The sequence below is a fragment of the Amia ocellicauda genome, chromosome 6 (assembly GCF_036373705.1).
Source record: "Amia ocellicauda isolate fAmiCal2 chromosome 6, fAmiCal2.hap1, whole genome shotgun sequence".
Lineage (NCBI taxonomy): Eukaryota > Metazoa > Chordata > Actinopteri > Amiiformes > Amiidae > Amia > Amia ocellicauda.
Window position 1 is genome coordinate 47,975,762 of NC_089855.1, and position 23,056 is coordinate 47,998,817.

Sequence of the window (23,056 nt, forward strand, 5' to 3'; positions counted from 1 at the left end):
TGATGTGATAAAGGCTTTGTTCCAGAGTCAAAACACTGTTTGCAGTTTTGTTCTTCAGTAAATACACTTTATTCCAGGGCTGTGGATGTTGCCCCAGTGAGCAGAGCTGTGGGCCGCACTGTCCCGTCCCAGTCCTGGGAGGCGCTGCAGAGCCAGCCTCGGCCCAGCCCCAGACACGCAGGTCCAATCCAGTACAGAGCAGGCCAGGAAGAAACAGACCAGTCCAGTGAAATACAGACCAGTAGAGTACAGTACAGACCAGTCAAGCCTAGCCTATTACAATGCAGTGCAGTCCAGCCTTGAACCATGTGTCATCTAAACCAGTAGAATATACATCCCAGCCAAGTCTGGTACAATACCCTACAGTCCAGTCCCACAGCCCAGTCCCACCACCCTGTGTGTCTGTACACGCAGGGTCCAGTTCACTGAACACAGGGCCCGTCTCCGCTCTGTGTGACCAGGGGGGCGTCTGTCTGCAGGAGGCTGGTATAAGAGCTGTGATTGCATGTCTGTGTGTCTCTGTCCATCAGTCTGAGAGCCGAGCCTCTGTCTGTCTGTCTGTCTGTGGGAGTACGCTTTGGTGTCAGTCTGTGCTTTGTCTGTGTTTCTGTCCATCTGTGGGTGTGCGTTTTATCTGCCCCTGCGCGCCCCCCGGCCCCCCCGCCCCCCCCGGCCTGCTGGCACCCCCGCCCGCCCACCCCTCACTTTCTTGCGCACGCCGCTCGACTGCTCCGAGTCGTCCCCCCCCTCGGCACCACCTCCCCGGGGCCGCTTCCTCTGCTCACTCTGCTCCTTCATCTCCTGAGAGAGAGAGAAGAGAAAGAGAGAGAGAGATTAATAAAGACACACCTACACAGACTTGTATACCATCGCTGGGAACTGAAAGGTAAATCTGAGTGCAATAACAGGGTGACTGCACTCCAGGCCGTGATAATAACAGTGTCTACAGTAATAACAGTGTCTACAGGAAGTGGCATCATGTGACTCACTATCCGGGCGAAGCGCTGCGCCTCGCTCACTCTCTCCACCAGCATCATCACTTCCTCTTCCTGCGTGGGGAAGGCAGGCAGCTTCTTGCCGATCAGGTGCTCGATTCGCTGAAACAGCTCAACGTCATACCTGGAGGGAGGGGGGCAGACAACTGTCAATCACCTGGACTGACACTCACTCGCTCGCTCCAATCCAGAGGGTGTATTGAACTGACTGGGGCATGTTAATGCAAAGGGGAAAATGAGAGGATAGTGATAGAGGGATAGAGAGAGAGGGACAGTAAATGATGAGATGAAACCAAAGATAAGTGACAGATAGGGAGACTCAGGTCTGGCTCATATGGCGGTTCAGAAATGCTGTTGCCCCTCCAAGCTGTTACACTCCATTCATCTATTTTCTGCACCTCTTCAATAAATACCTGTGGCACTGTGCCAAGTGAACTAGCTTTTCTAAGTATCTGTAATTCTCTTTTAACGGTCAGATTTTAACCGAACAATCTGTTTAACTCTGACTGGCTGGTGCCATTGGTTTGTCTTTAGATTGCTGGATGGCAGCAGTGGGACTGGGCTCGGGCTGAAGCCACACAGCTCAGATCAGCACAACGCAATCACCCCACAACCACTTTGCACTGAGCCTCTGACAACAGGTCTGCCAGTGTGATCAGAAGAGACGTATTGTACTGTTGATACTTTCATTAATCGTTGATTGCAGGTCTGCTGTAGAAATATTATGGCCCCATTATGAGTCTCATGATATGAAAAGCTGGAGCCGGGGCTGGAGAGACTGAGACAGAGGGAGAAGAGGTGCGATGGAGGGAGGGAGACTCACTGTGTGACAAAGGTGATGGATTTCCCGGAGCGCCCGGCTCTCGCTGTCCGGCCCACCCTGTGGATATAGTCCTGAGAGACAGAGGGGGGTTTGTTACAGTGAACTGCACAGGGACTATATTGTTCGCATTGGCCTGTTCCTGAGCTGGTACTGGGCTGGTCTGGCAGAGCGCTGATGAACTCAGTCCTGCCAATACAGCCTCTGTGACGGACGCTCACCCGTCAGGACTACAGCGCCCCACACAAATGTCAGCGCTTTGTATAGCGCCCCACATGACTTAATCATACATTAAAACATACAAATATAACATTAAACCTATATATCACAAGAAACGCAAGACATGGCAGTTTTATATTCTCTATTAATAATATATTTTTGGAAATAACATAGAAATGTGTATTATCAAAGTCACTCCTGTTATACAGACTGAATTATTATCTTCAAAACATCCATTATTTTCTAAATCAACCTTCTTAAACATCCTTTAAACAGCATGTTCTTTATAAAATGCAAAGCACAGGTAAACAAGCAGACAGACAGACAGACAGACAGACCTTGGAGTGCGTGGGGATGTCATAGTTGATGACCACATCCACGTGTGGGATGTCCAGCCCTCTGGACGCCACGTCGGTCGCCAGCAGGATGGAGCGCGAGCCGGACTTGAACTTGTTCAGAGCGCCCAGACGCTTGTTCTGCACAGAGACACACAACCACACAATTACACACAGTGACACACAATCACACTGACACTGAGCGCCCAGATGCTTGTTCTGCACAGACACACAACCACACAAATCACACACTGACACTGAGCACAGACGCTTGTTCTGCACACAGACACTCAATTACACATTGACACTGAGCACCCAGACACACAACCACACAAATCACACACTGACACTGAGCACCTAGATGCTAGTTCTGCACAGACATACAATCACACACCGTGACACACAATTACACACAAAGTGACACAGAGCACACAGATGCTTGTTCTGCACAGAGACATACAATCACACAATTACACACGTAATCACACAGTGACACATTCACACACTGGCTCATCTGCCCGTGAAGGGGGATGGCGGTATGTGTGTGTGTGTGTGTGTGTGTGTTGAGTACCTGGCTCATCTGCCCATGCAGGGGGATGGCGGTGAGGCCCAGGTTGCGGAGCAGCAGAGCAGCTCGCTGGGCTGCATGACATGTGCCACAGAAAATCATGAAGGAGTTCCCAGCCAGTTCATTGATGATGGACACCAAGTAACAGTCCTGAGAGAGGGTTAGAGAGAGACCAGTGACTCACAGTCCTTTGGACTCAATCACTGAGTCAACGTGTCAGTCAGTCCGAATATCCCTCAGTCAGTGTGTCACTCAGTCAGTGTCAGAGTGTCAGTCAGTACCTTGTACTTGGCGGGTATGAAGATGTAGTACTGCTGCAGTTTTTCCACTGTGTGGTACTTTGTGGACACAGCGCACTTCACTGGGTCCTTCAGCGCCGCTCTCTGCAGCTTTTGCACCTGGAACACACAACACCACAACACACTGAGAAACAACAAGACTAAGGATGGGAATTTAGAATAATTTGCTATTCGACAACATGAAGAAGAAACTTTACATGTATTTGATAAACCTAAGGCTAGTCCCTGCTCTTACACTGGCAACAATAAAAGGCAAGTGCACACACAGACCTACTACAGATTTACAGCATGCATTATCAAATACATTTACTACTGACATCGGATTCATTTTAATCAAAATTATGCATTTATTCCATAGTGTATAAAAGGCACTTAATGTCATAATGTCGCCAATTAATGCATACTTTTGTATTTGAATAGTCAACTCGTTTTCGTGTAGCCGTGTAATCGAAAACATGAACTCATCCCTAGACACGACACACTGACATACAAGAGTTACACAACAAAACTCACTGTGACACCAGTTACAAACCACAACACACTGTGAGCACACAACACACACACACACACACACTCTCTCTCTCTCACCTTCTTGGTCATGGTGGCAGAGAACAGGTAGGTCCGCCTGTCTCGAGGAATCAGCTTCAGTATCTTATCAACCTGCGAGATAGAGAACACAGTACAGAGCAGAGTGCAGTGAGAGCGTGTTCAGGATAGCCAGTCAGTGTTCAGGCTGGTCCAGCGTAGTGCGGGGGAGTAAGTGTGTCTGGGGGGGCACCAGGCTCTGACCTCGGTCTCGAAGTCCATGTTGAGGATGCGGTCGGCCTCGTCCATCACCAGGCAGCGCAGGGCCCGGAGGGTGAAGCCCTTTGTGTTCTCCAGGTGGTCGATCAGCCGGCCCGGGGTGGCTGAGAGAGGGGGGGGATTATTATGCCTATAAAGCTCGTTTTGACTTTTAGTTATTTTTCCAGAGAGGGAAAGGAGAGGGAAGAAAGGCAGGGAGAGGAGGAGAGGAAGGGAGGGAGAGTGGCAGAGAGAACGAGGTCCTTGGTGAGGTTCGTTAGAGGGGTTAGTTAATGAACTCATTAGCATTCTCACCTACGATGATGTGCGGCTTCTTGGCCAGAGCCAGGGACTGTGACATCATGTCAATCCCCCCAACGATCACCGCTGAGGGAGGGAGGGAGAGAAAGAGAGAGACAATGACACAGCGAACAAGCAGCTACCCTCCCCTCTCCCACAGCCCCCTATTCAATTCAAATCAGTTGGGCTTTATTGGCATCACAAGGCATGCACTGCCAAGGCATTGACACTTCTCAACTAACAGAAAGGAAATAAAAACAATAGTAGCATAATAATAATAATAATAATAATAATAATAATAATAATAAATATGATCGAGACAAACAAGAACTGAACGACTACAGAACACAAACAACTGTGCCATGTCTCTCTCTTTCTCACCTGTCTTGACCCCGATGGCGGAGCCCAGGGCCTCCAGCTGCTCTGCGATCTGGAAGGCGAGCTCACGGGTGGGCGTGAGAACGAGGGAGTGCAGCCGCTGGGCGGAGGAGAGCAGCGACTGCAGGATGGGCAGGGCGAACGCCCCCGTCTTGCCTGAGCCCGTCTCTGCCAGCCCAATGATGTCACGCCCTGGGGGGGGGGGGGAGAAGGAGAGAAGTTAATAAATACTCATCTACTGCACCACAGAGAGAGAGACGGACACAAAGATCCACTCTCTGCCTCCTTCCCCACCCTCCCATCCCTGCCTCCCTCTCCCTCTCCCTCTCACCCTCCAGGGCCACAGGAATGGCCTCCACCTGGATCTTGGTGGGATTCTTCCAGCCCAGCTGCTCACAGGCCTCACAGAGCACCTCTGTCACCCCCTGAGAGAGAGAGAGATATTTATTTGTCCATCAGGCAGTAAGTCCATGCTGTACTAAACTGCAGTGTTAAAAACTGTACTAAACCACTGCACTGTAGCGTGTTAAATACTGTACTAAACTGCACTGTTAAATACTGTACTAAATTGCACTGTGTTAAATACTGTACTGAACTGCACTGTAAGACTATATGCAGTTCTGCTACACGCCTCTGCACAACTCAATATTATGAACTACGACGTCACTTGCTTGGGTTATTTATTTATTTATTAACGCCGCATGTCCTCTTTACTGGTATTACTAATGGGAGAATATTACCCCAAACTACTACTGCTAAATCCGCCCATCAGCGCTGCATCACAATGTAGTGCTAACGCACAGAGGACCGGACTGAGGGCCGGGCGCCTGCGAGGCTGTGCGTGTTGCTGCCGCCGTGGCCCCGCAGCTCGACCAGCGCGCCGCCTCCCCTCCTCACCAGGTCCTTGAAGCTCCTCGGCGTGTCGGGCTCCTGCTCTCCTCCGTCCTCGTCGCCCTGTCTCTCGTTCTCCATCTCTGCCTCTTCCTCTGCCTCTCCAGCGCTCTCTGGTTCTCTGTCCGGCTCGTCCGCCATGCTTGTTTGCAGCGTGTGTTAGTGCGTCGCACTGTATGACGGGATATGTCGCCTTTCTCCTGCGCAGCTGTGGGAAGTGTAGTGCCTCGGTTTCACCTCCTGCCGCACAGCACGCCGGGAAATGTAGTGCTACGACAGTGATAAGTGTAGTTTATTTTTGTTTATTCTGTGTAGAAGAAACGAATGAATTCATAATGAGGTAATGAGCCAATAAAAAAGCACAGACAGGACTTATTTCCATACTTAATTTATTGGTTTTACAGTTTACACACAACCAACATTAGTATTGTATTTTCTATAAACACTCCCTCCCTCCCTCTAGAGATAACACGAACGTATAAAACAAAAGTCTTCAGAGAATGAACTGAATCTGTCTTTCGCTCTGAATTTCCCCATCCCTGCAACCCCCCTCTCCCCACTCCCTTCAGGAATGCCCCTTTCTTTCTGCCCATGAGCCTTCCCTCTCTACAGCAGCCCCTCCATCTCCATTAGGGCACCCACTCTCTCTCCTTCTGCCCATTAACCCACCCTCCCTCCCTCCTACAGCAGCCCCTCCATCTCTCTCATGAAGGCCTCGTACACCTGGTCCTTAGTCTGCACGGCCGCTTGCGACCCCCCTGCCACAGAGGAGGAGGAGGAGCCCCCCCCCCCCACTGCGACACCAGCCCTGTGGAGCTGCTGCTGCTTCTTCTGCCCGTCCCCCTCCCCGACCCTCCTGCCCCCGGCCGCACCGCCCCGCTCCGGCCCCTGCCGCTCCCGCCGCACCCTGAGGGCCGTGGGCACGAAGCGCGTGATCTCCGCCTTGGGGTTGGTGATCTGTGGTTTGGCCGAGATCGTGGCGCCTCCTCCTGCCCCTGCAGCTCCTACGCCCCCCCCCACCCCTCCACCGCCCAGCGCAGAACTGCCGCTACCCCCCCCGCCGGCGGTCAGGCTGGCCCTCTTCTCGATGGTGGGGGCGTGGTGGGGGGGTGGCAGAGGTGGCTGGGGCCCCCCGGTGGCCGTGCCGGGAGGGGGGGGCATCTGCATGACCCCCACTCCCCCGCCTCCGCGCAGGGAGAGGGGCAGTGCCGGGGGCGGTGGGTGCAGGGGCCCCGGGTTGGGGGCCCCGGGGTTGTTGCTGCCAGGGGGGGGTCCCTCGTTGGCCTTCTGCCGCTGGATAAGGCTGGGCGGGGCGCTGAGCACGTTGGGGTTGAGGGGAGGGGGGAACATGGAGAGGGGGGGTCCCAATGGGCGGGACAGTCCCGGGCGGGGAGGCGGGGGGGGCATGCCTGCGGGGGGGAGGAAGAGACATAACGTGAGTACAGAACGGGCACGACTGCTCCAACAGACTGCAAGACAGAGAGGCAGCGGTCGAGTGAGAGTGACAGGCCGTGTGCAGCACCGGTACCTGATTTGGGCACACAATTTATCAATGTTTTGCAGCATCACACAATAGAAAAAAAAAAAAAAAGTAATTTTAGAAATGATTGCATTTGCTATTGCAGTCAGAGCTGCATATCTGTGGTCACATGTTAAAGCACAGAGACTGCTGAAGTGAGGGGCAACAATATTTATGCATCAAAGCACATCATGATTTCACAACTTAAAACACTGCATGTAAATCCCCCACAGCTGTTCCCTCGTCAGGGGGGGTGACAGGGAAGAGAGGGGCTGCTCACACTCACAGCTCACAGGCGCTCGCGAAACACACACAGTGCAGACATTGGGGGAGTTTCAATTCAGTGTTTTTAACGTGTGCATGTCTGACACAAAAACTCCAGATAATCAAATTTGTGGCCAAAAAAAAAAAGACAAACAGCACAAGAGCTGTACTGCAGAGTGCATTAATATGTACATTGGTGTTCAAATCAATGGGAAAGCAGCCATCGGGGCACCAGCAGCTCGTCCCAAGTGCAATAAACTAAAACCATGCAAGCCCAGAGAGGGAGAGGGGCATCCAAATTGCGTCCATTTGGTCGCAGTCTGGCGCCCTGCAGGGAGACCGGGAGTGAGCGAGACACAAACACAAACAGGGACACACACTGATGGTCTTACCTGGGGGAGCTGGGGGAGGCAGTCTGGGTGGGGGGCCTCGAGGGGGGGGGCCCGGTGGCAGGCCCGGGGGGGGCCCTGGCGGGGGGCCTGGTGGGCGGCCTGGGGGAGGTCCTGGGGGCAGTAACCGCGGCAAAGGCCCCCTCATCCCCGGCATGCCTGGGGGGCGCAGGAACGGGGGGGCACCTGGAGAGAGAGAGATTAGCAAACTATGCATTTACAGATACATCGCAAATACATATATATATATATATATATATATATATATATATATATATATATATATATATTGTACCACAGAATATTTACAATATCTCAGTGACAGAACACCAATGACTGAGCTGATGAAGGGGGCGATCTAGCCTGTCACGGGCGCATGTGTGACTGCACTGCAGCTCCCGTCTCCGTGTGCTACTGGGATCCACAGAGTCTTACTAACAGAGGCTCCAGCACCGGCCCAGTTGTTTTCCCTGCGTTTGGTAGGCTAAAAGTAGGTGTAAGAGACTTAATGAATAACTTCTACCTCTGAAAACTAACTTTTCACAGGATTCCTGTTCTCCCGAAGTTGTTCATTATGGTCTGATTTAAAATTTTGCTTATTGAAGGCTGTGATGACAATCCTCACTGCGACATTGTTGCATTTCCCCCCCGAGACCTGTACTCTGCTGACTGCCGCATTTCTGACAGTTCGTTCACTAGTAATAATATTCAATTTCTGTCCAATCTATATCACGGCAATAATTCTTCACCATCACAGTGCTTTCCTTTCTCGGAAGCTGTGCTCAGTTGTCTCTCATCGCTGCTGTCTCCAACTCCTAACTAGTTAGGGGAACCTGTAAGGTCTTCAATATTGGGCGAATTAGGAATAATTCTAAAGACTCTTTATGAATAGCTTTTACTCTTAACAGTAAGAGTAGGAGCAAACTGAAATCACTCCGATATTTCAGGCACTTAGGACTGCTTTATCACTCTCAGACGCTTTATGAATATGGGCCCTGGTCTCCATTCACTCACCGGGAGGCGGGCCAGGGGGTGGGCCGGTGGGGGGTCCTGGGGGCCTCATCGGCGGAGCCGGAGGCGGGCCCAGGGGAGGGGGCCCAGTCATTGGCGGGGCCTGCATGTGTGGGAGGGGCTGCTGCGGCTGCTGCGAGCCGATCGGGGCTGCCGGGGGAGGGAGACGGGCTTGCGCCAGCATGGGCGGCGCCTGTGCGTCCGGGGGCGGCCTCTCCTCGTGCTCCGAGTCTTCGGATTCGTCTGTATACTCAGGCTCCTCCTCCTCCTCTTCCTCCTCCTCCGGCACAGACTGACCTGGAGAGAGACAGGGGCAGTGTAGTGTAGCTGTGTAGTTGTATGTTGTAGCTGTGGCTGTAGAACAGCTTTTAGTAGCTGTTGTGTGGTAGTTGTGTAGTGTTGTGAAGTGATGTCGTTTTACAGTGTACTGTGGAGGTTGTACAGTGCATCTACAGTGCGCTGCAATACAGCAGTGTGTGATTTTTAAATGTTTTGTAACAGTACAGTTGCTGTGTAGTAGTTGTAGTATAATATTTTGTAGCTGTAGACCAGTTTTGCGTAGCTACAGTTCAGTGGTGTGTAGTAATGGGGGTACACTGTTGTGTAGCTGTAGTCCAGTGTAATTGTAGGTGTGTAGTAGTTGTGGTATAGTATTGCGAGGCTGTAATCCAGTGTGGTGTAGGTGTGTAGTTGTATACCTGCCATCCTGAGCATCATGGCCTGCAGGGGGGTGATAGTCTTGCTCTTCTTCACCAGCCTCCTCCTCCTCTCCCTGCGCGGTTTCTCATCCGCAAACCGCACACTGCGCCCTACACAGCACAACGACACAGTCAGACACTGCGCCCTACATAACACAAAAATGACACTGCCACTAGCCACTGTGTCTGGTAGAAAGAAAAAACTTACCAGCCACGTGATATTTTTACCAGCCAAAAGCAAACTAATAAAATTAATCAATCAAATGCAATAACATGGCACCTAATTGGTATCTGTATAAACACACTAAACACATCAGAAGGGTGTTAAATGGTGACACATTATTGCTCTGCATACTCCTCTTCCTCTTCAGTGCTACTCCCTTCTCTGGGTCTCTGCACATCATTAAAAGGATTTCATTGGATTGGCTAGATATTCACCGAGTCACGGTGTGTAGTTGGGTAAGAAATATATCATCTCTAGGAATGACAGACAGTGATGTTGTTTCCAGTGGTCAATACGATGCATGTTAGCAAAGACGTGATGTGAACAAACCGCACGCTTCTCTTCAGCAGAATCTCCGCTATGCAGAAAAAAATGCATGTCTCTATCACAAATCATTTCAACATAAATTAATAAGTTGTAATCGATGCAACAGATGAATACTTATCTAACGCAACAACTTTGTTATATAAATATCCATGTAAAACTACATGATTAGAAGCCGTATGGAAATGGCACAATAACAGCAGACACAACTCACGCATGTCGCATCAGACTCTTATTATTGTCCCGACATCAGCACAACTGTTTATTGTCACAATTTCAAATTAACTAAAGGTTGTGACTATTTGTTTATAAAGGAATATTTTGCAATTACAATTTCTTTGCGATTTCTTTTTAATTTTATTTACATTTTCATTCAGTTGCCAGTTTAGCAATGTGAGCTGCAATGAAAATGCCTTAACATTAGCGTCCTTGTGGCAATGTTTTCCGGTCACAGCAGCGAAATACAAAATGCATAAGACATATCTGTCTAATTGATACAATCTAGTTTTGACTTTTCCTGTCCAAACCACACTCAGACTCCTGCTCTGCATTCGGAAACATAAGCGTGCGTTTGTTACAGCGAATACAGAATAAACAGCAATAGCCAGCTGTGTGTGTGTTTATTGCTCCTCTTTCATTTTCCGTCATATTATAATTCTGAAACACTTTGATTCAGGTAATTAAAAAGTCAGGAATTATGACTATGAAAAGTGATTAAAAGTCAATGTTTTTCCACATCCTTAACCACCTTACTTTTCTGCTTCATTGTTCTCCATGAAATCTGTCCTCCTGGACCGAAGACTGTCCTGATGCCATATATTTTTAAAAAACATGACATTGCGGTTTGCCAAATCAACTAACATATGAACACTACAACATCAACAAATTAATTTGTATTTTGAAACATAGCCTACTGACAAATACACTATCAGAAACTAAAAGTTGAGCCCCGTACACTTGTTGGCTGCCCACCAAAGTGGCTGGTAAAATTGACAGATTTACCTGTTACTGCCTAAATCTACCTGCATTTGGTGGGTGTTAATTTTATTCCCTGGACACTGCGCTCTACACAACACTAACAATACTAACACACTGCGCCTTACACAACAATCATAACACACTGTGCCCTACACAACCACATACTGCACTTGACAAACCACAGTCATGACACACCACCAGTCACAGGCTTCACCTGACAGCCTCTCCCTCAGCCTCACCTGTCTGCCTGTCCATGACTCCCTCCCGCTCCCTGTCCTCCTCCCTCTGCCTCTCACGCTCCCTCTCTCTCTCCTCCTCGGGCCGCGCCTCCTTCATCCGCTCCTCCTCCGCCCCCTCCTCCCTGCCGTCATCCTCGTCGTCCTCGTCCTCGCTGTCGTCCTCCTCCTCCTCTTCCTCGTCGTCCTCCTCATCCCCCTCTCCGTCCGAGTCGCTCTGGCTGCCCCCTCCACGCCTGCCCATGTCCATGGCGACCTCACCGTCCAGGTGCTCGTGGGCGCCTGGGGGGGGAGAGGGTTAACACACCGCTACAGTCTAGACCAGGGATGGCGAACCTATGGCACGCATGCCCAGAGTGGCATTTTTTTTTTACTTGCCAGCCTGCCCCTCAATTGTCTAAACTGATTGGCACTTCAGAAAACCAGTCAGTATATTTGGCATTGACGGCACAGCCCACAAGTTATTGAGCAGTGCCACGTTAGTGTCTGAATAGTCATCAGGTCGGGTTCTTGTGCGCAAATTATCGCTGTTATGCGCAGAACTGCAGAATCCTCCACCTTGAAGAACTGCGATAATCTGCACTTTATAGACGAGATTTTAATGTTATTATGTTAATGCTGTGGTGAGGCGCTGTGGGACCGGGAGCAAGATGACAAACTGTAAGTCTGTGCTGTTGTGATTCATTGTGTCAGCAATGGACGTGTCTGTTCAACGCGGAGAAAAGCATTTTGTTAACCATAATCTCCTGTATCAAATGGAGAAATGGCCACAATCATTCATATTTAACACTCTGCCAACTTAAAAACTTCATAAAGTTTGTAAAAGAAACCTGTAAACTCTCAAAATAAATTATGATTTTGATTACATTTGTGCACATTCATGCTCACGGTAGATTGTTATCACTGCCTTATTTTGTCTTAAAACATAAGTGCCACACAATGTATATTAATCTACCAGTTTTAGTTATTTACAAAATGTAAAAACAGTAGATATTAAGTAAATATACATTGAACAAATGTGCATTGGTAATGATTAAGTGCAAGTGCAAACAAAACAAAACAATATGGAAAGGCTTACTAATGCAGACAAATGAACAGACGTCTACTTGTAACGGCAGGGCAATGGGAGACTGTGGGACTTTGTTTTGGGGGTAGATTGTGATTTTAATGGGGTTTTTAAATGTACTTTAGCATTATAATCCTCAAACTTAATGCGTGATAAAATGTGATCTATGCATTTTACTGCACAGCAGCAATACTGCAACATTGAAATGATGTAGTCATTGTATGATGCACTTATTCTTTATTCTTCAATGTTGTGACATGCTTTGGCATGGTGTTCCATTGTATACAGTTAAGATTGATTTATATAATTTGAATGAGGATTAAAGATTCTCATTGTCCAAAATAAAAAGGTACATGTTCCAAAAATGATTGAGCTAGTGGAGTGCTATTACTATTGCTTTTTATATCTGTAAATTGACAATAATCTGTGAGCAAAAATTGAACCTGCATATTTATAATCTTTTTTGGGAAGAATATGTACCTCGTTTCATTCACCTTCATATTCTGCAGCTGCACTTGCTCTCCAGACTACAGAGGGATACAGGGGTGGGTTCAAGGGGGAGGGGGAGGGGGTGGGGGGAGGTTGGCAGTGGATGCAGGATGGGATCCATCTGTCCATAGTTTTATTAGATTTTTCTGTATTGCAGTTTGTCTTGTTGTAATGTTTGCTTAATAACTTAATTATATATATGTAAAAAACGTAATTTAGCCGCTGTATAAACTTTTATATCCCTAATTTATCATTGGCACCCTTTGGCACTTGCAAAGTATACAAACCAAACTTTGGGCATTCCAGACAAAATAGGTTCGCCATCCCTGGTCTAGACAAACACTGATACAGATGTCAACTACATACCACAGCATTCACGCACTACAGGGGGGAGGGAGACAGACACGCACGCATCTGTCACTGATGCTCTGTCAGTACACGACACCGCCTATGCCAATAAAGCACATCTGAATCAGAGACACACATCCAGCCGTGCGCAGCATCGCATCACAGTCAAGAGCAGTGGAGGTACCACAGATATCTATAGAACTAGATCCACCAGCAGATGATTTTGAGTGGGATTACTGTCCGCCATCTTGGATGCTTATAAGAGTACACAGCGGACAGTCCGGCAGACAGGTTAGTTTAACAAAGAATCCATAATATAAATATTAATCTACGTATATAACTGGCTTCAAAATATATACATATTTTATTAAATGTCCTGTAAAACAATCACACTAATGTGACTTCGTACATTACAATAAAACTTGAGTAACATTGTTTGACATTAATAAAGGACAATATGTTCTGGGTGAGTTATTAACAGTTGGGAGCAATTATTCCAGTGAGCAGGTATTTTCAGCCTTCACTGAGTTAGTTATTAACACGACTCCTTCCTTGTCAATCGAACCTACCTAGATATTTTTCATTTGTTATTTGCAGTTTTTGTTTTGTGTATTTGTTAATGGATTTTATATGATGTGTATTTTCATGTTACAATGTATTATAGTATTTGTTATGGATTTGATATAATATGCTTTTTTGTAATGACAAACAGTCCATTAGTATGTACTATTGAAATGTACAGATGATAAATTAAATAAATGAATAGTGGAAAGGATTCTTAATAAAGGTTTCATTTAGAGACTGATACTGATTAACCGTGTCCGTTTCATTTAAAATCCTGTCTAATTACATACATTTCATGTGAATGTATAGAAAGTTTGATTTCAGTCAGCATTTAATTCTCCTGCCTAATTCTCCACGCTTCGGAAGAGGAGCCTAATCGACATTCTTCAGGGGTAGGCGATATCTTAATGTTTGCATCTAAAAATAATCTAAAAATAGCGACAGTTGGATATTAATGTAAAAGTCTATTTTCCAAGTTTAAAAATACAATTTTATTGAAGCTACATGAATAAAGCTCTGCAACCATCTATAGGTTTATATTGGAGATAGTGGAGCAGGTGGCAATCTTATCAACACCCAAGATGGCAGACTGAAATCTCATTCCGCTGCACTGAAAGTTCAGCCGGTGGTGCTTCTAGTTCTATAAATATCCATGGGATGTACTAACACACAGCCCAGCGCTGGGGTCAGGGGTCAGGGGTCAGCCGTGTTACCTGTCTCAGGGTCATAAACCGCCGTGTCCTCCTCCCTCCTGTAGGGGGCGGGGGGCAGAGCAGCCCGTCGGGCGTACAGCTGCAGCAGCTGAGGAGGCGGTGGTCCGGGGGGGGGTCCAGGGGGCTTGCGACCGGGGGGCAACCTGGGGACCCCCTGTATTGCAGTCTGTCCCGGCAATAACCCCTTACTGAGAGAGCGAGAGGGAGAGAGAGTTTCAACACAATGCAGACAGACACACAGTACAATACACTCTCCTTCCTCCTCTCCCTCCCCGTCTCTATCCCCCACCCTCTGCCTCTAGTTCTCCCTTTCTCTCTCTCTCCCCACCCCGCCCTCCCGACCTGTAGGCGGAGGTCTTCTTCAGGATGGAGGGTGGCTGGGCCCCGGGCAGGGGGATGTCCTGAATCAGGATGCTGGAGGGGGCGTGGGGCAGGTCGGGCAGTGGGATGCTGTCCACTTCCACCAACTCTGCATTCTGGGAGTGGGAGAGAGAGGGGGTTACACACACACACACACACAATATGGTAGAGGCCGTACTGAGTCCAGCGCAGACACACACAGTGCAGTCCCCTCACCTTGACCGAGTCGAAGTACAGAGCCAGCTGGCCCCTGCGGCTCTCGTACTCGGCCTCCAGGCGGCGCAACTCGCGGTGTGTGTCGGGGCTCTCGCGCTCGTACAGACGCACGATGCGCTCAAACGTCTCACGCAGCTTCTTCCTCTTGTCCCTCAGCACCTTCTCGTTGAGCAGAGGCACCTGCACCGGGTTAAACTCTGAGAGAGAGAGAGAGAGAGAGAATCAGTACACACACCTGCAGCGCGTTACTCTGATACAGAGGGAGAGAGTGTGTCGCATAGTGAGTACACTTATACAGCATGTGTGAGTGAGAGTGTCAGTGGGTCAGTACCCATCTCGTCCAGTTTCTCCATGTCTCTGATGATCTGTCTGGGATCCTTCATCTTCAGCACTGCTGCCCTCACCATCATCCTCTGCTTCTTGTTCTAGAAAGGGAGTGAGAGAGAGACTAATTCACACACTGACTGGAGCAGCAGGTAATAATGCAGAAAAAGTCCAATGAAAAATACATTCACTTCATTGTGAGGAGAAGATTTAGCCCTGGCTTGTTCTTGGAGACTGTAAAATGTCCCACTGTGTTGTGGAAAAGGTCCTCTGCAGTTTTGCATCGTATAGATGCTGCCCGACTTCTCTGCATCGTTCCAAAAAGACGTGCGTAACCCACAGTCAGAAGTGTAAATAATACTGTACAGTATACACATGTACATATTGTAATAGTGTACAGTATGTTTTTCTGTATGTGTGGATATGTAAGTGTATGTATATATGTGTATACAGTTCAGTATGTGTGCTTAAACATGAAAAAAGGAAACTAAAAACATGAAAAAACAGTATGACTGCAATATTTATATATACTCAATGTTTTTGTTTCATGGACCTTTTGGCGTAAGGTCGAATGTGTCAGGTCTCGCACAACAACATACGTTTCATATGGAAGAAAACATGCTTAGAAATATTAGTGTGTTTATAGAACTCTGTAAGCTTTATTAGGATGGACCAGTATAAAAATAACCTCAAAGTTCTAACATGTGGATCTCTCCCTGACAAAAACTAAAATTCAAGCCCAAGAGAAGGAGAGAGAAAGAGAAAGAGAAAAGAGCCGGGACAGAGGGAGAAAGAGTGTGATCGGCGGCAGCAGCGGACCTTCTTCAGCTCCCTCTTGCGCGCCTCCTTGCGGGCCTGGTCCGTGGGGTTCATGAACTTGCCACTCTTGGTGGAGGAGGTCGACCGGCGCCCCATAGTTGCGCTGTTCTCGGGTCACCCTGGGGGACACATCAACACGTCACCATACAGCATGTCACACACAACACCAGAACAAATTTCACACAAGAATACACTCTTCACACTAACACACTAACAACATCTTACACACACACACAAACAAACTGCATGGCAATCCACATGACTAAGTCTAGCCCAGTCAGTGACTCTGCACCAGACAAGTCCAGCCCAGCCCAGTCAGTGACTCTGCACCAGACCAGTCCATCCCAGTGACTCTACACCAGTCCAGTCCAGTCAGTGACTCTGCGCTAATCAGTCCAGTCCAGTCCAGTCCAGTCCAGCCCAGCCCAGTCAGTAACTCTACAGCAATCCAGTCCAGTAAGTGGGTCTGCATTGGTCCGGTCCAGTCAGTGGCTCTGCAGCGGTCCAGTCTGATCAGTGGTTCTATAGCAGTCCAGTCCAGTAAGTGACTCTGCAGCAGCTCAGTCCAGCCAGTGGCTCTGCAGTGGTCCAGTCCAGTCCAGTCCAGTCCAGTCCAGTCCAGTCTATACACTACTGTCCCCCCTCTCTCCCGGGTCTCGTCACTGAGTCGCTTTGGAATGACGTTACACCCTTGTACAAAAAGCACACACTCACACACACACACACACAGACACAGACACAGACACACACACACACACACACACACACAGACACACACACACACACACACACACACACACACACACACACACACACACACACAGACAGACACACACAGACACACACAGACACACACACATATATATATATATGAAACAGAAAAGTAAGCGCACCTTGCACGTGAAATGAAAATCGGGGACTATCACTCCCTCTCTCTCTCCCTGCAGCTCCGCCTGTATCTCTGTCTCTCCCCTTCACTCCGCCCGCCGCTGCAGGAGACCAGCGCTAAGCCCTGTCAGATGAGCGCTGTCTGTATCGCGGTCTCTTTCTCTCTGTTTACTCGCTCGACGGTGCCGTGTCCTCAACGCCGCGGCCCGCCATCTTGAATCGCCAGCACCGGAAACACAACAGCGGGCCACTTCCGCTGCCTCCTGAAGCGACCATAGACATGAGACAGCGAGCGAGGGTGTGTTTCCCTCCGCCATCTTGAGTGAGAATAAGATCACTGTGCGTGCAGTTGAGGTACTGCACATAAGAAATATAACAGCAAGACAAAGATTAATCCACATTTCACGTTTATTTGACAAACAATCAAACACATAAAGGGACTGGGCTTCGTGTTCATAGTTGTGACCCACCCTTTTCCATGTAGATATAAAGAGCACAATTAATTGCCTCGGGTTTGGAGCATGTTGCTGTTCTACAAGTTGAGCTAACCAGGCTGCTGCACTTTTTAATAAAATGCACATCATATTGTCTACGTTTCCCTCCGTTATTCACAGTATTTCTTGGGTTCTATTCGGGCTGAAAGTCCCAACTATGCACCTCTCTCTGTGTACTGGACTGTGTCTCTCCCAGACCAGGGCTGAGACCCTGCTGGACTGGACTGTGTCTCTGCAGGACCAGGGCTGGAGACCCTGCTGGACTGGACTGTGACTCTGCAGGACCAGAGCTGATGACCTACTGGACTGGACTGTGTCTCTGCAGGACCAGGGCTGGAGACCCTGCTGGACTGGACTGTGTCTCTGCAGGACCAGGGCTGGAGACCCTGCTGGACTGGACTGTGACTCTGCAGGACCAGGGCTGAGACCCTGCTGGACTGGACTGTGACTCTGCAGGACCAGGGCTGAGACCCTGCTGGACTGGACTGTGTCTCTGCAGGACCAGGGCTGGAGACCCTGCTGGACTGGACTGTGTCTCTGCAGCACCAGGGCTGATGACCTACTGGACTGGACTGTGACTCTGCAGGACCAGGGCTGATGACCTACTGGACTGGACTGTGTCTCTGCAGGACCAGGGCTGGAGACCCTGCTGGACTGGACTGTGACTCTGCAGGACCAGGGCTGGAGACCCTGCTGGACTGGACTGTGTCTCTGCAGGACCAGGGCTGAGAGCCTGCTGGACTGTACTATATATCTGCAGGACGAGGGCTGGAGACCCTGCTGGACTGGACTGTGTCTCTGCAGCACCAGAGTTGGAGAACCTTCTGGACTGGACTGTGTCTCGCAGGACCAGGGCTGGAGACCCTGCTGGACTGGACTTTTTTCAAAGTAATTTTAAGTTTCTCTCACTCACAGATATAGCTGTGGAGAAGCTACCAAGAGATTACAGTTTGACCTATAGCTCTGTACAACACACTACCCAAACACATGGGAAAAAACAACAGCATCCTACACTAACACATACACACACATGTCATTTCATTTTATTCTCAGATCATTTATTAAATCTGGATTGTACAATATTAAACCGTGCTTAAGCTGACATAGTTTAGCATAAAGGGTATAGTATAGAGTAACATAAAACAAAGAGAGTGTTTAGAAGACACTTTTTCATTTTATTTTTTATTCATTTTTAAAATGGTATTGTTCTTATCTATGTCTTCTCATTCTCAGTGAATGCATTTCTGAAGTATAGTGTTGTCTTCTCCCCGGGCTCCAGTCCTGAGAGGGTTAACTGCTCCAGGGTCCAGGGGGGGGGGCGTGAACTGGGTTGGGCTGTAACCAGCATCAGGACGGGGTGTGGGCATGGTCTAGTAGGGAATTGGTCCGTAGTAGGCGGTGTAGGCGGCAACGATCCCAGCAGTCTCTGCCATGTGTTCGCAGGCCAGATTGACTTCACACACCTCCCTCAGACTGAGACAGAGAGAGGGAGAGAGGGAGGGATAAAGAGAAGGACAGAGGTACGGGAAGGTGTGAAGGGGAGAGAGGGAGAGACGGAGCAGAAGAGGAAGAGTGGAGAGGGTTAATACACATCCACTGACTTTCACTACCCCAACCAATCCCCAACCATCTGCCCACCAAGCAAAACCTAACCTGTTCCCAACATCCCCTGCCCAACGGCCAACCAAACATCTAACCAATCCCCACCCTTCCACCAACGCTCTCACCTCTCCAGCTGCTGCAGGCTGAGCGTGTTTCCGTTGGCGTTTCTGGTGGCAGCCGGTGCGGCGCCAGCGTTCCTCTTCAGTCTCTTCACGAAGGTGGAGGCCAGGTCCCGCTTCACAAACACGTCTGCAGGACGCCAACCACACGCCAATGACAGATTGAGACATCATGAGATGCTGACACACTCACAGAGAGAGAGAGAAGGAGAAAGAGCGAGCGAGCAGGAGCAACAGGGAGAGATGGACAGAAGGAGAGAGGGAGGGAGAAAGAGAGGAGCAGGACAGGGACAGAAAGAGATGAGGGGAGTGACAGGGACAGAGAGAGAGGGAGAGAAACAGGCAGAGACACGGACAGAGAGAGGAAGAAAGAGAGAGGGGTATAATGGTGGCTCTTACCCTCGACGCTCTGAGAATCGGGAACACTCACAGACTGGTCAGAATCTGCATGCAAACAACACAACACAGTGCGACACATCAAATACAAACACAACACAGCACTGTAAACACACACTGCACTACATTACATTGTGTGTCACTCTGAAGAGTACAGTGACTTCAAATGTATATGTACAGTACACACATGACACACACAAAAAGATCAAGAAAGACACACACACAAACAGACAGACAGACAGGCACACAGACAGACAGGCTTACCTCCTGTGGACAGACAAACAGCCACTAGGGCGCACAGAACAAGAGCAGTCAGGGTCTTCATCTTTCTCTCTCTTTTCTCTTTTCTCTTTTCTCTTTTCTCTTTTCTCTTTTCTCTTTTCTCTTTTCTCTTTTCTCTTTTCTCTTTTCTCTTTTCTCTTTTCTCTTTTTCTCTCCCTCTCTCTCCTTTCTCTCTCTCTCTCTCTCTCTCTCTCCCTCTCCAGTTTATACTGCTCTTCTCCGACCCCACTGTGTCACACGCTGCCTCCTGATTGGATGGCAGGTTTGGAGACACACCCCACACTGACACACACACACACACACACACACACACACACACAGTCACACAGAGATACAGACATACATACTGAAACAGAGACACACAAACACACGCAGACTGACACACTGACACTGATACACAGACTGACACACGCACACAGATCTGAGAGAGAGGGGGGAAGACAGGCAGAGAGGGAGAGGCATAGAGAGAGGGAGGCTGTTGTTTATAGAATGTTTTATCATTGCTTTGGCAATATTGTCTCAAGCAGTCATGCCACTAAAGCTGCAGAAAATGAAATTGAATTGAGAGACTGTACAGCAATAATGTGTTTTCCACAGGTGGCAGTCAGAGGCTGGAGTTCCACACTGCGCCACCGGAGGGCGCTGGCAGCGCACACACGCAGCAGAGACCCGGGCGGAAGGTCATTAACCACGGCTTCATTAAGCTGTTCCGCGGCCTCAGCGACTCTGCACCTGCCACCACCGCTGTGCTGTTATACATAGTAGTAGTAGAAATAGTGGCTTAATTTTATTATTATTATTAGTAGTAGTAATAGTATTTACTTAGTTACTTACTTTTTAGTTTTTATTTTAATTTGTTTCAATTTATTTTCTTCTATATGTCCTTTAAAATATTTCTCCCTCATTTATTTGGTTAGTTGGTCAGTTATAAATGTGGTTCATGTTCTCTAATAATCCTCCTGACTCCCGAAGGCAGACCCAGTCAGCAGCTCAGTGACCTCTGACCCCCCACACAGGGCTGACAGTATGTGTGTGTGTTGGTATGTGATTGCAGTTATACCCGAGCACAGACATTGCCATATGGCAGCCCACAGCCAGCCTGTCTTTCACCGTCACCGTTACAGTAGTAAGAATCTGCCAGACGACACAGCTGACTGAGCGCCAGGCAGCCTGTCCTCCCTCAGTCTGTCCACACAGACGTGGGTTTAGGGGGGACACGTCTCCCTAATGTTTAGAGAACGTTGAATTGTCCTCCTCAGTATTGTGTGCCCATCTCCATAGGCGTAGGGGACACATCCCCCCAGTATTGACAGCATGCCCCATGATTCTGAAATGAACCCTACGCCCCTGAGTATACATATGTGTGTGTGTGTGTGTGGGTGTATAAACATCTCGCTCTCTGTCTCGCTGTGCTATTTCTGGACTGTGTTGGTTGTGCTGGCAGGGCAGTGTGTAATCTCAGTGTCTGAATCAGAAAGAACAGACACACACACACACTCACGCACTCACACGCACTCGCAAACACACACGCACTCTCACACACACTCACTGACACTCGTTCACACATACACTCACAAACACACAATTACTCACACACATTCACACACATGCACTCACACACACTCACATGCACACACGCACTCACACACACTCACACACACAGTCACACATTCATTCACACACACACTCACACTCACACACACACGCAAACATACATACACACACACACTCATTCACACAGACACACACACTCACACACATGTACACAGATTCTTAAACACAGATACACACACATTCACACACTCCCAAAGAGACACACACACTCACACATTCTCAAACAGATACACACAGGCACACACACACACACACACACACACACACACACACACACACACACAGAGACAGACACTTTGTATCAAAGCTGTTTTTTATTGGCGTTACAGGGTGTGTACACACACACGACACACGTGTACTCAGACAAGGATGTTCAGACAGGGATGCCCTCTGCACCTGTGGGAATGGGTCTGCCCGTGTACACTGCCCCACCGTGGCACTGGGCTAGAGAGAGGGAGTACATGTGTCCTATGCTAACATTTCTATAAATCTACATACAAAAATATATGATATAAAATGTATGAGCAAGAGTGTGTAAGAGTGAGTGTAAGTGTGTGAGGAGAGTGTTCTCTGTGTGTGGGTGTGGGTGTTTATATATGTCACTATATATTGAACTCTGCATGCCTATATGTTAGTGGGCCTGCTCTGTGGACCTTCTCTGCATTAACAGATTACTGCGTTCAGCATTAGTACCACCCCTGTGGCTGGCCCCGCCCCTGCACCTGACCCCGCCCGTTTATCTGACCACGCCCCTGTGGCTGCCCCTGCCCCTGTGGCTGGCCCCGCCTCTGCACCTGGGCCTGCCCTCCGAAGTAGTGCTGATAGGCCTGGTCATAACCGTAGCGATAAGCGTAGAAGCGACACATGGTGTGATCCTCACAGATCTCAGAGCGTCTCTCCCGCACCGACTTCACACCGTACCTGAGGGAGGGAGAGAGGGGCGGGGAAATGAAAACTGAAACACAGCACCTGCCTTGCAGAAAGTGATGGCATGGCTGGGCAATGTTTGGTTACGAGCAGCGAATGCACAAGCGAAATCAGAAACACTTCAAAGCACATGTTCCTTTGTTGCAGTCACACTACCCGATTGACAGTGGCAGATCCGTCAATGACCTAAGTTCAAAAACACTTAAAAGGAATACAATAAATAAATGATAATGATATTGGGGAGTGAGAATCTAAACTGAAGACGAAGAGCATCAGGAGCAGGACGTTCAGCAGATTCAGATTAAAATTACAATAAAACTTGTGCTTTAATGGTTATTTGTTGTTGTCCTGTCAATGCATCAAAGCAATGTTCAGACATGACACCTAATGACAGTAATTCAGTGTATTTATGAATCCGCTTGACACAGACCTCCTTTGGGTGCTGTAGGCCGCGTTGAAAGGGTCAGTGGCAGGGGCTCGGCCCTGCTGGGGGCGGTTGATGAACGAGTTTGCTCTGAACTTGGAGACAAACAGGTCTGAGAGGGAGACAGAGAGAGCGAGAGAGTCAGACAGACATTGACTCACACACACACTCTCTCACACAC

The 23,056-nt window shown here is 48.7% G+C and overlaps 4 protein-coding genes across 4 annotated transcripts in view; all 4 read right to left on the reverse strand.

Moving 5' to 3' along the window:
- Positions 1-630: 630 nt before the first annotated feature.
- ddx47 (DEAD (Asp-Glu-Ala-Asp) box polypeptide 47) lies at positions 631-5,760 on the reverse strand. The gene is made up of 12 exons (XM_066707655.1): positions 5,595-5,760; positions 5,029-5,122; positions 4,701-4,889; positions 4,335-4,406; positions 4,026-4,144; positions 3,825-3,896; positions 3,219-3,335; positions 2,941-3,087; positions 2,373-2,510; positions 1,819-1,889; positions 990-1,119; positions 631-801 (listed from the first exon to the last, which is right to left on the reverse strand). The coding sequence occupies exons 1-12, from the start codon at positions 5,727-5,729 to the stop codon at positions 631-633; spliced, it is 1,455 nt and encodes a 484-aa protein (XP_066563752.1). The 5' UTR covers positions 5,730-5,760.
- Positions 5,761-5,960: 200 nt separating this feature from the next.
- wbp11 (WW domain binding protein 11) lies at positions 5,961-17,265 on the reverse strand. Its single transcript, XM_066707390.1, has 11 exons — positions 17,023-17,265; positions 16,130-16,248; positions 15,318-15,411; positions 14,987-15,183; positions 14,753-14,886; positions 14,411-14,598; positions 11,234-11,512; positions 9,470-9,580; positions 8,775-9,068; positions 7,764-7,946; positions 5,961-6,997 (listed from the first exon to the last, which is right to left on the reverse strand). The coding sequence occupies exons 2-11, from the start codon at positions 16,223-16,225 to the stop codon at positions 6,270-6,272; spliced, it is 2,304 nt and encodes a 767-aa protein (XP_066563487.1). The 5' UTR covers positions 16,226-16,248; positions 17,023-17,265; the 3' UTR covers positions 5,961-6,269.
- A 1,282-nt stretch (positions 17,266-18,547) lies between these two features.
- On the reverse strand, positions 18,548-20,038 carry bglap (bone gamma-carboxyglutamate (gla) protein). Its single transcript, XM_066707422.1, has 4 exons — positions 19,893-20,038; positions 19,632-19,676; positions 19,239-19,362; positions 18,548-18,984 (listed from the first exon to the last, which is right to left on the reverse strand). The coding sequence occupies exons 1-4, from the start codon at positions 19,951-19,953 to the stop codon at positions 18,882-18,884; spliced, it is 333 nt and encodes a 110-aa protein (XP_066563519.1). The 5' UTR covers positions 19,954-20,038; the 3' UTR covers positions 18,548-18,881.
- A 1,781-nt stretch (positions 20,039-21,819) lies between these two features.
- Positions 21,820-23,056, reverse strand: part of mgp (matrix Gla protein) — an 11,000-nt gene continuing 9,763 nt past the window's right edge. The window contains exons 4-5 of the mRNA XM_066707421.1: positions 22,882-22,987; positions 21,820-22,445 (exon numbers count right to left, since the gene is read on the reverse strand). Coding sequence (XP_066563518.1) covers positions 22,211-22,445; positions 22,882-22,987 — 341 coding nt within the window. The 3' untranslated portion in view covers positions 21,820-22,210. The remainder of the gene's footprint in view (positions 22,446-22,881; positions 22,988-23,056) is intronic.

Excerpts from the sequence above, each read along its gene's own strand:
- ddx47 (XM_066707655.1), bottom strand. The coding sequence starts at position 5,729 with ATGGCGGACGAGCCGGACAGAGAACCAGAGAGCGCTGGAGAGGCAGAG. Across the intron at positions 2,511-2,940 it reads TGCATGGGCAGATGAGCCAG|AACAAGCGTCTGGGCGCTCT; the intron begins GTACTCAACACA and ends GTCTCTGTGCAG. Across the intron at positions 802-989 it reads CGCAGCGCTTCGCCCGGATA|GAGATGAAGGAGCAGAGTGA; the intron begins GTGAGTCACATG and ends TCTCTCTCTCAG.
- wbp11 (XM_066707390.1), bottom strand. The coding sequence starts at position 16,225 with ATGGGGCGCCGGTCGACCTCCTCCACCAAGAGTGGCAAGTTCATGAAC. Across the intron at positions 9,069-9,469 it reads CATGATGCTCAGGATGGCAG|GTCAGTCTGTGCCGGAGGAG; the intron begins GTATACAACTAC and ends GTCTCTCTCCAG. Across the intron at positions 7,947-8,774 it reads ACCCCCTGGCCCGCCTCCCG|GTGCCCCCCCGTTCCTGCGC; the intron begins GTGAGTGAATGG and ends CTCTCTCTCCAG.
- bglap (XM_066707422.1), bottom strand. The coding sequence starts at position 19,953 with ATGAAGACCCTGACTGCTCTTGTTCTGTGCGCCCTAGTGGCTGTTTGT. Across the intron at positions 19,677-19,892 it reads TGTTTGTCTGTCCACAGGAG|ATTCTGACCAGTCTGTGAGT; the intron begins GTAAGCCTGTCT and ends GTTTGCATGCAG. Across the intron at positions 19,363-19,631 it reads CGATTCTCAGAGCGTCGAGG|ACGTGTTTGTGAAGCGGGAC; the intron begins GTAAGAGCCACC and ends GGCGTCCTGCAG.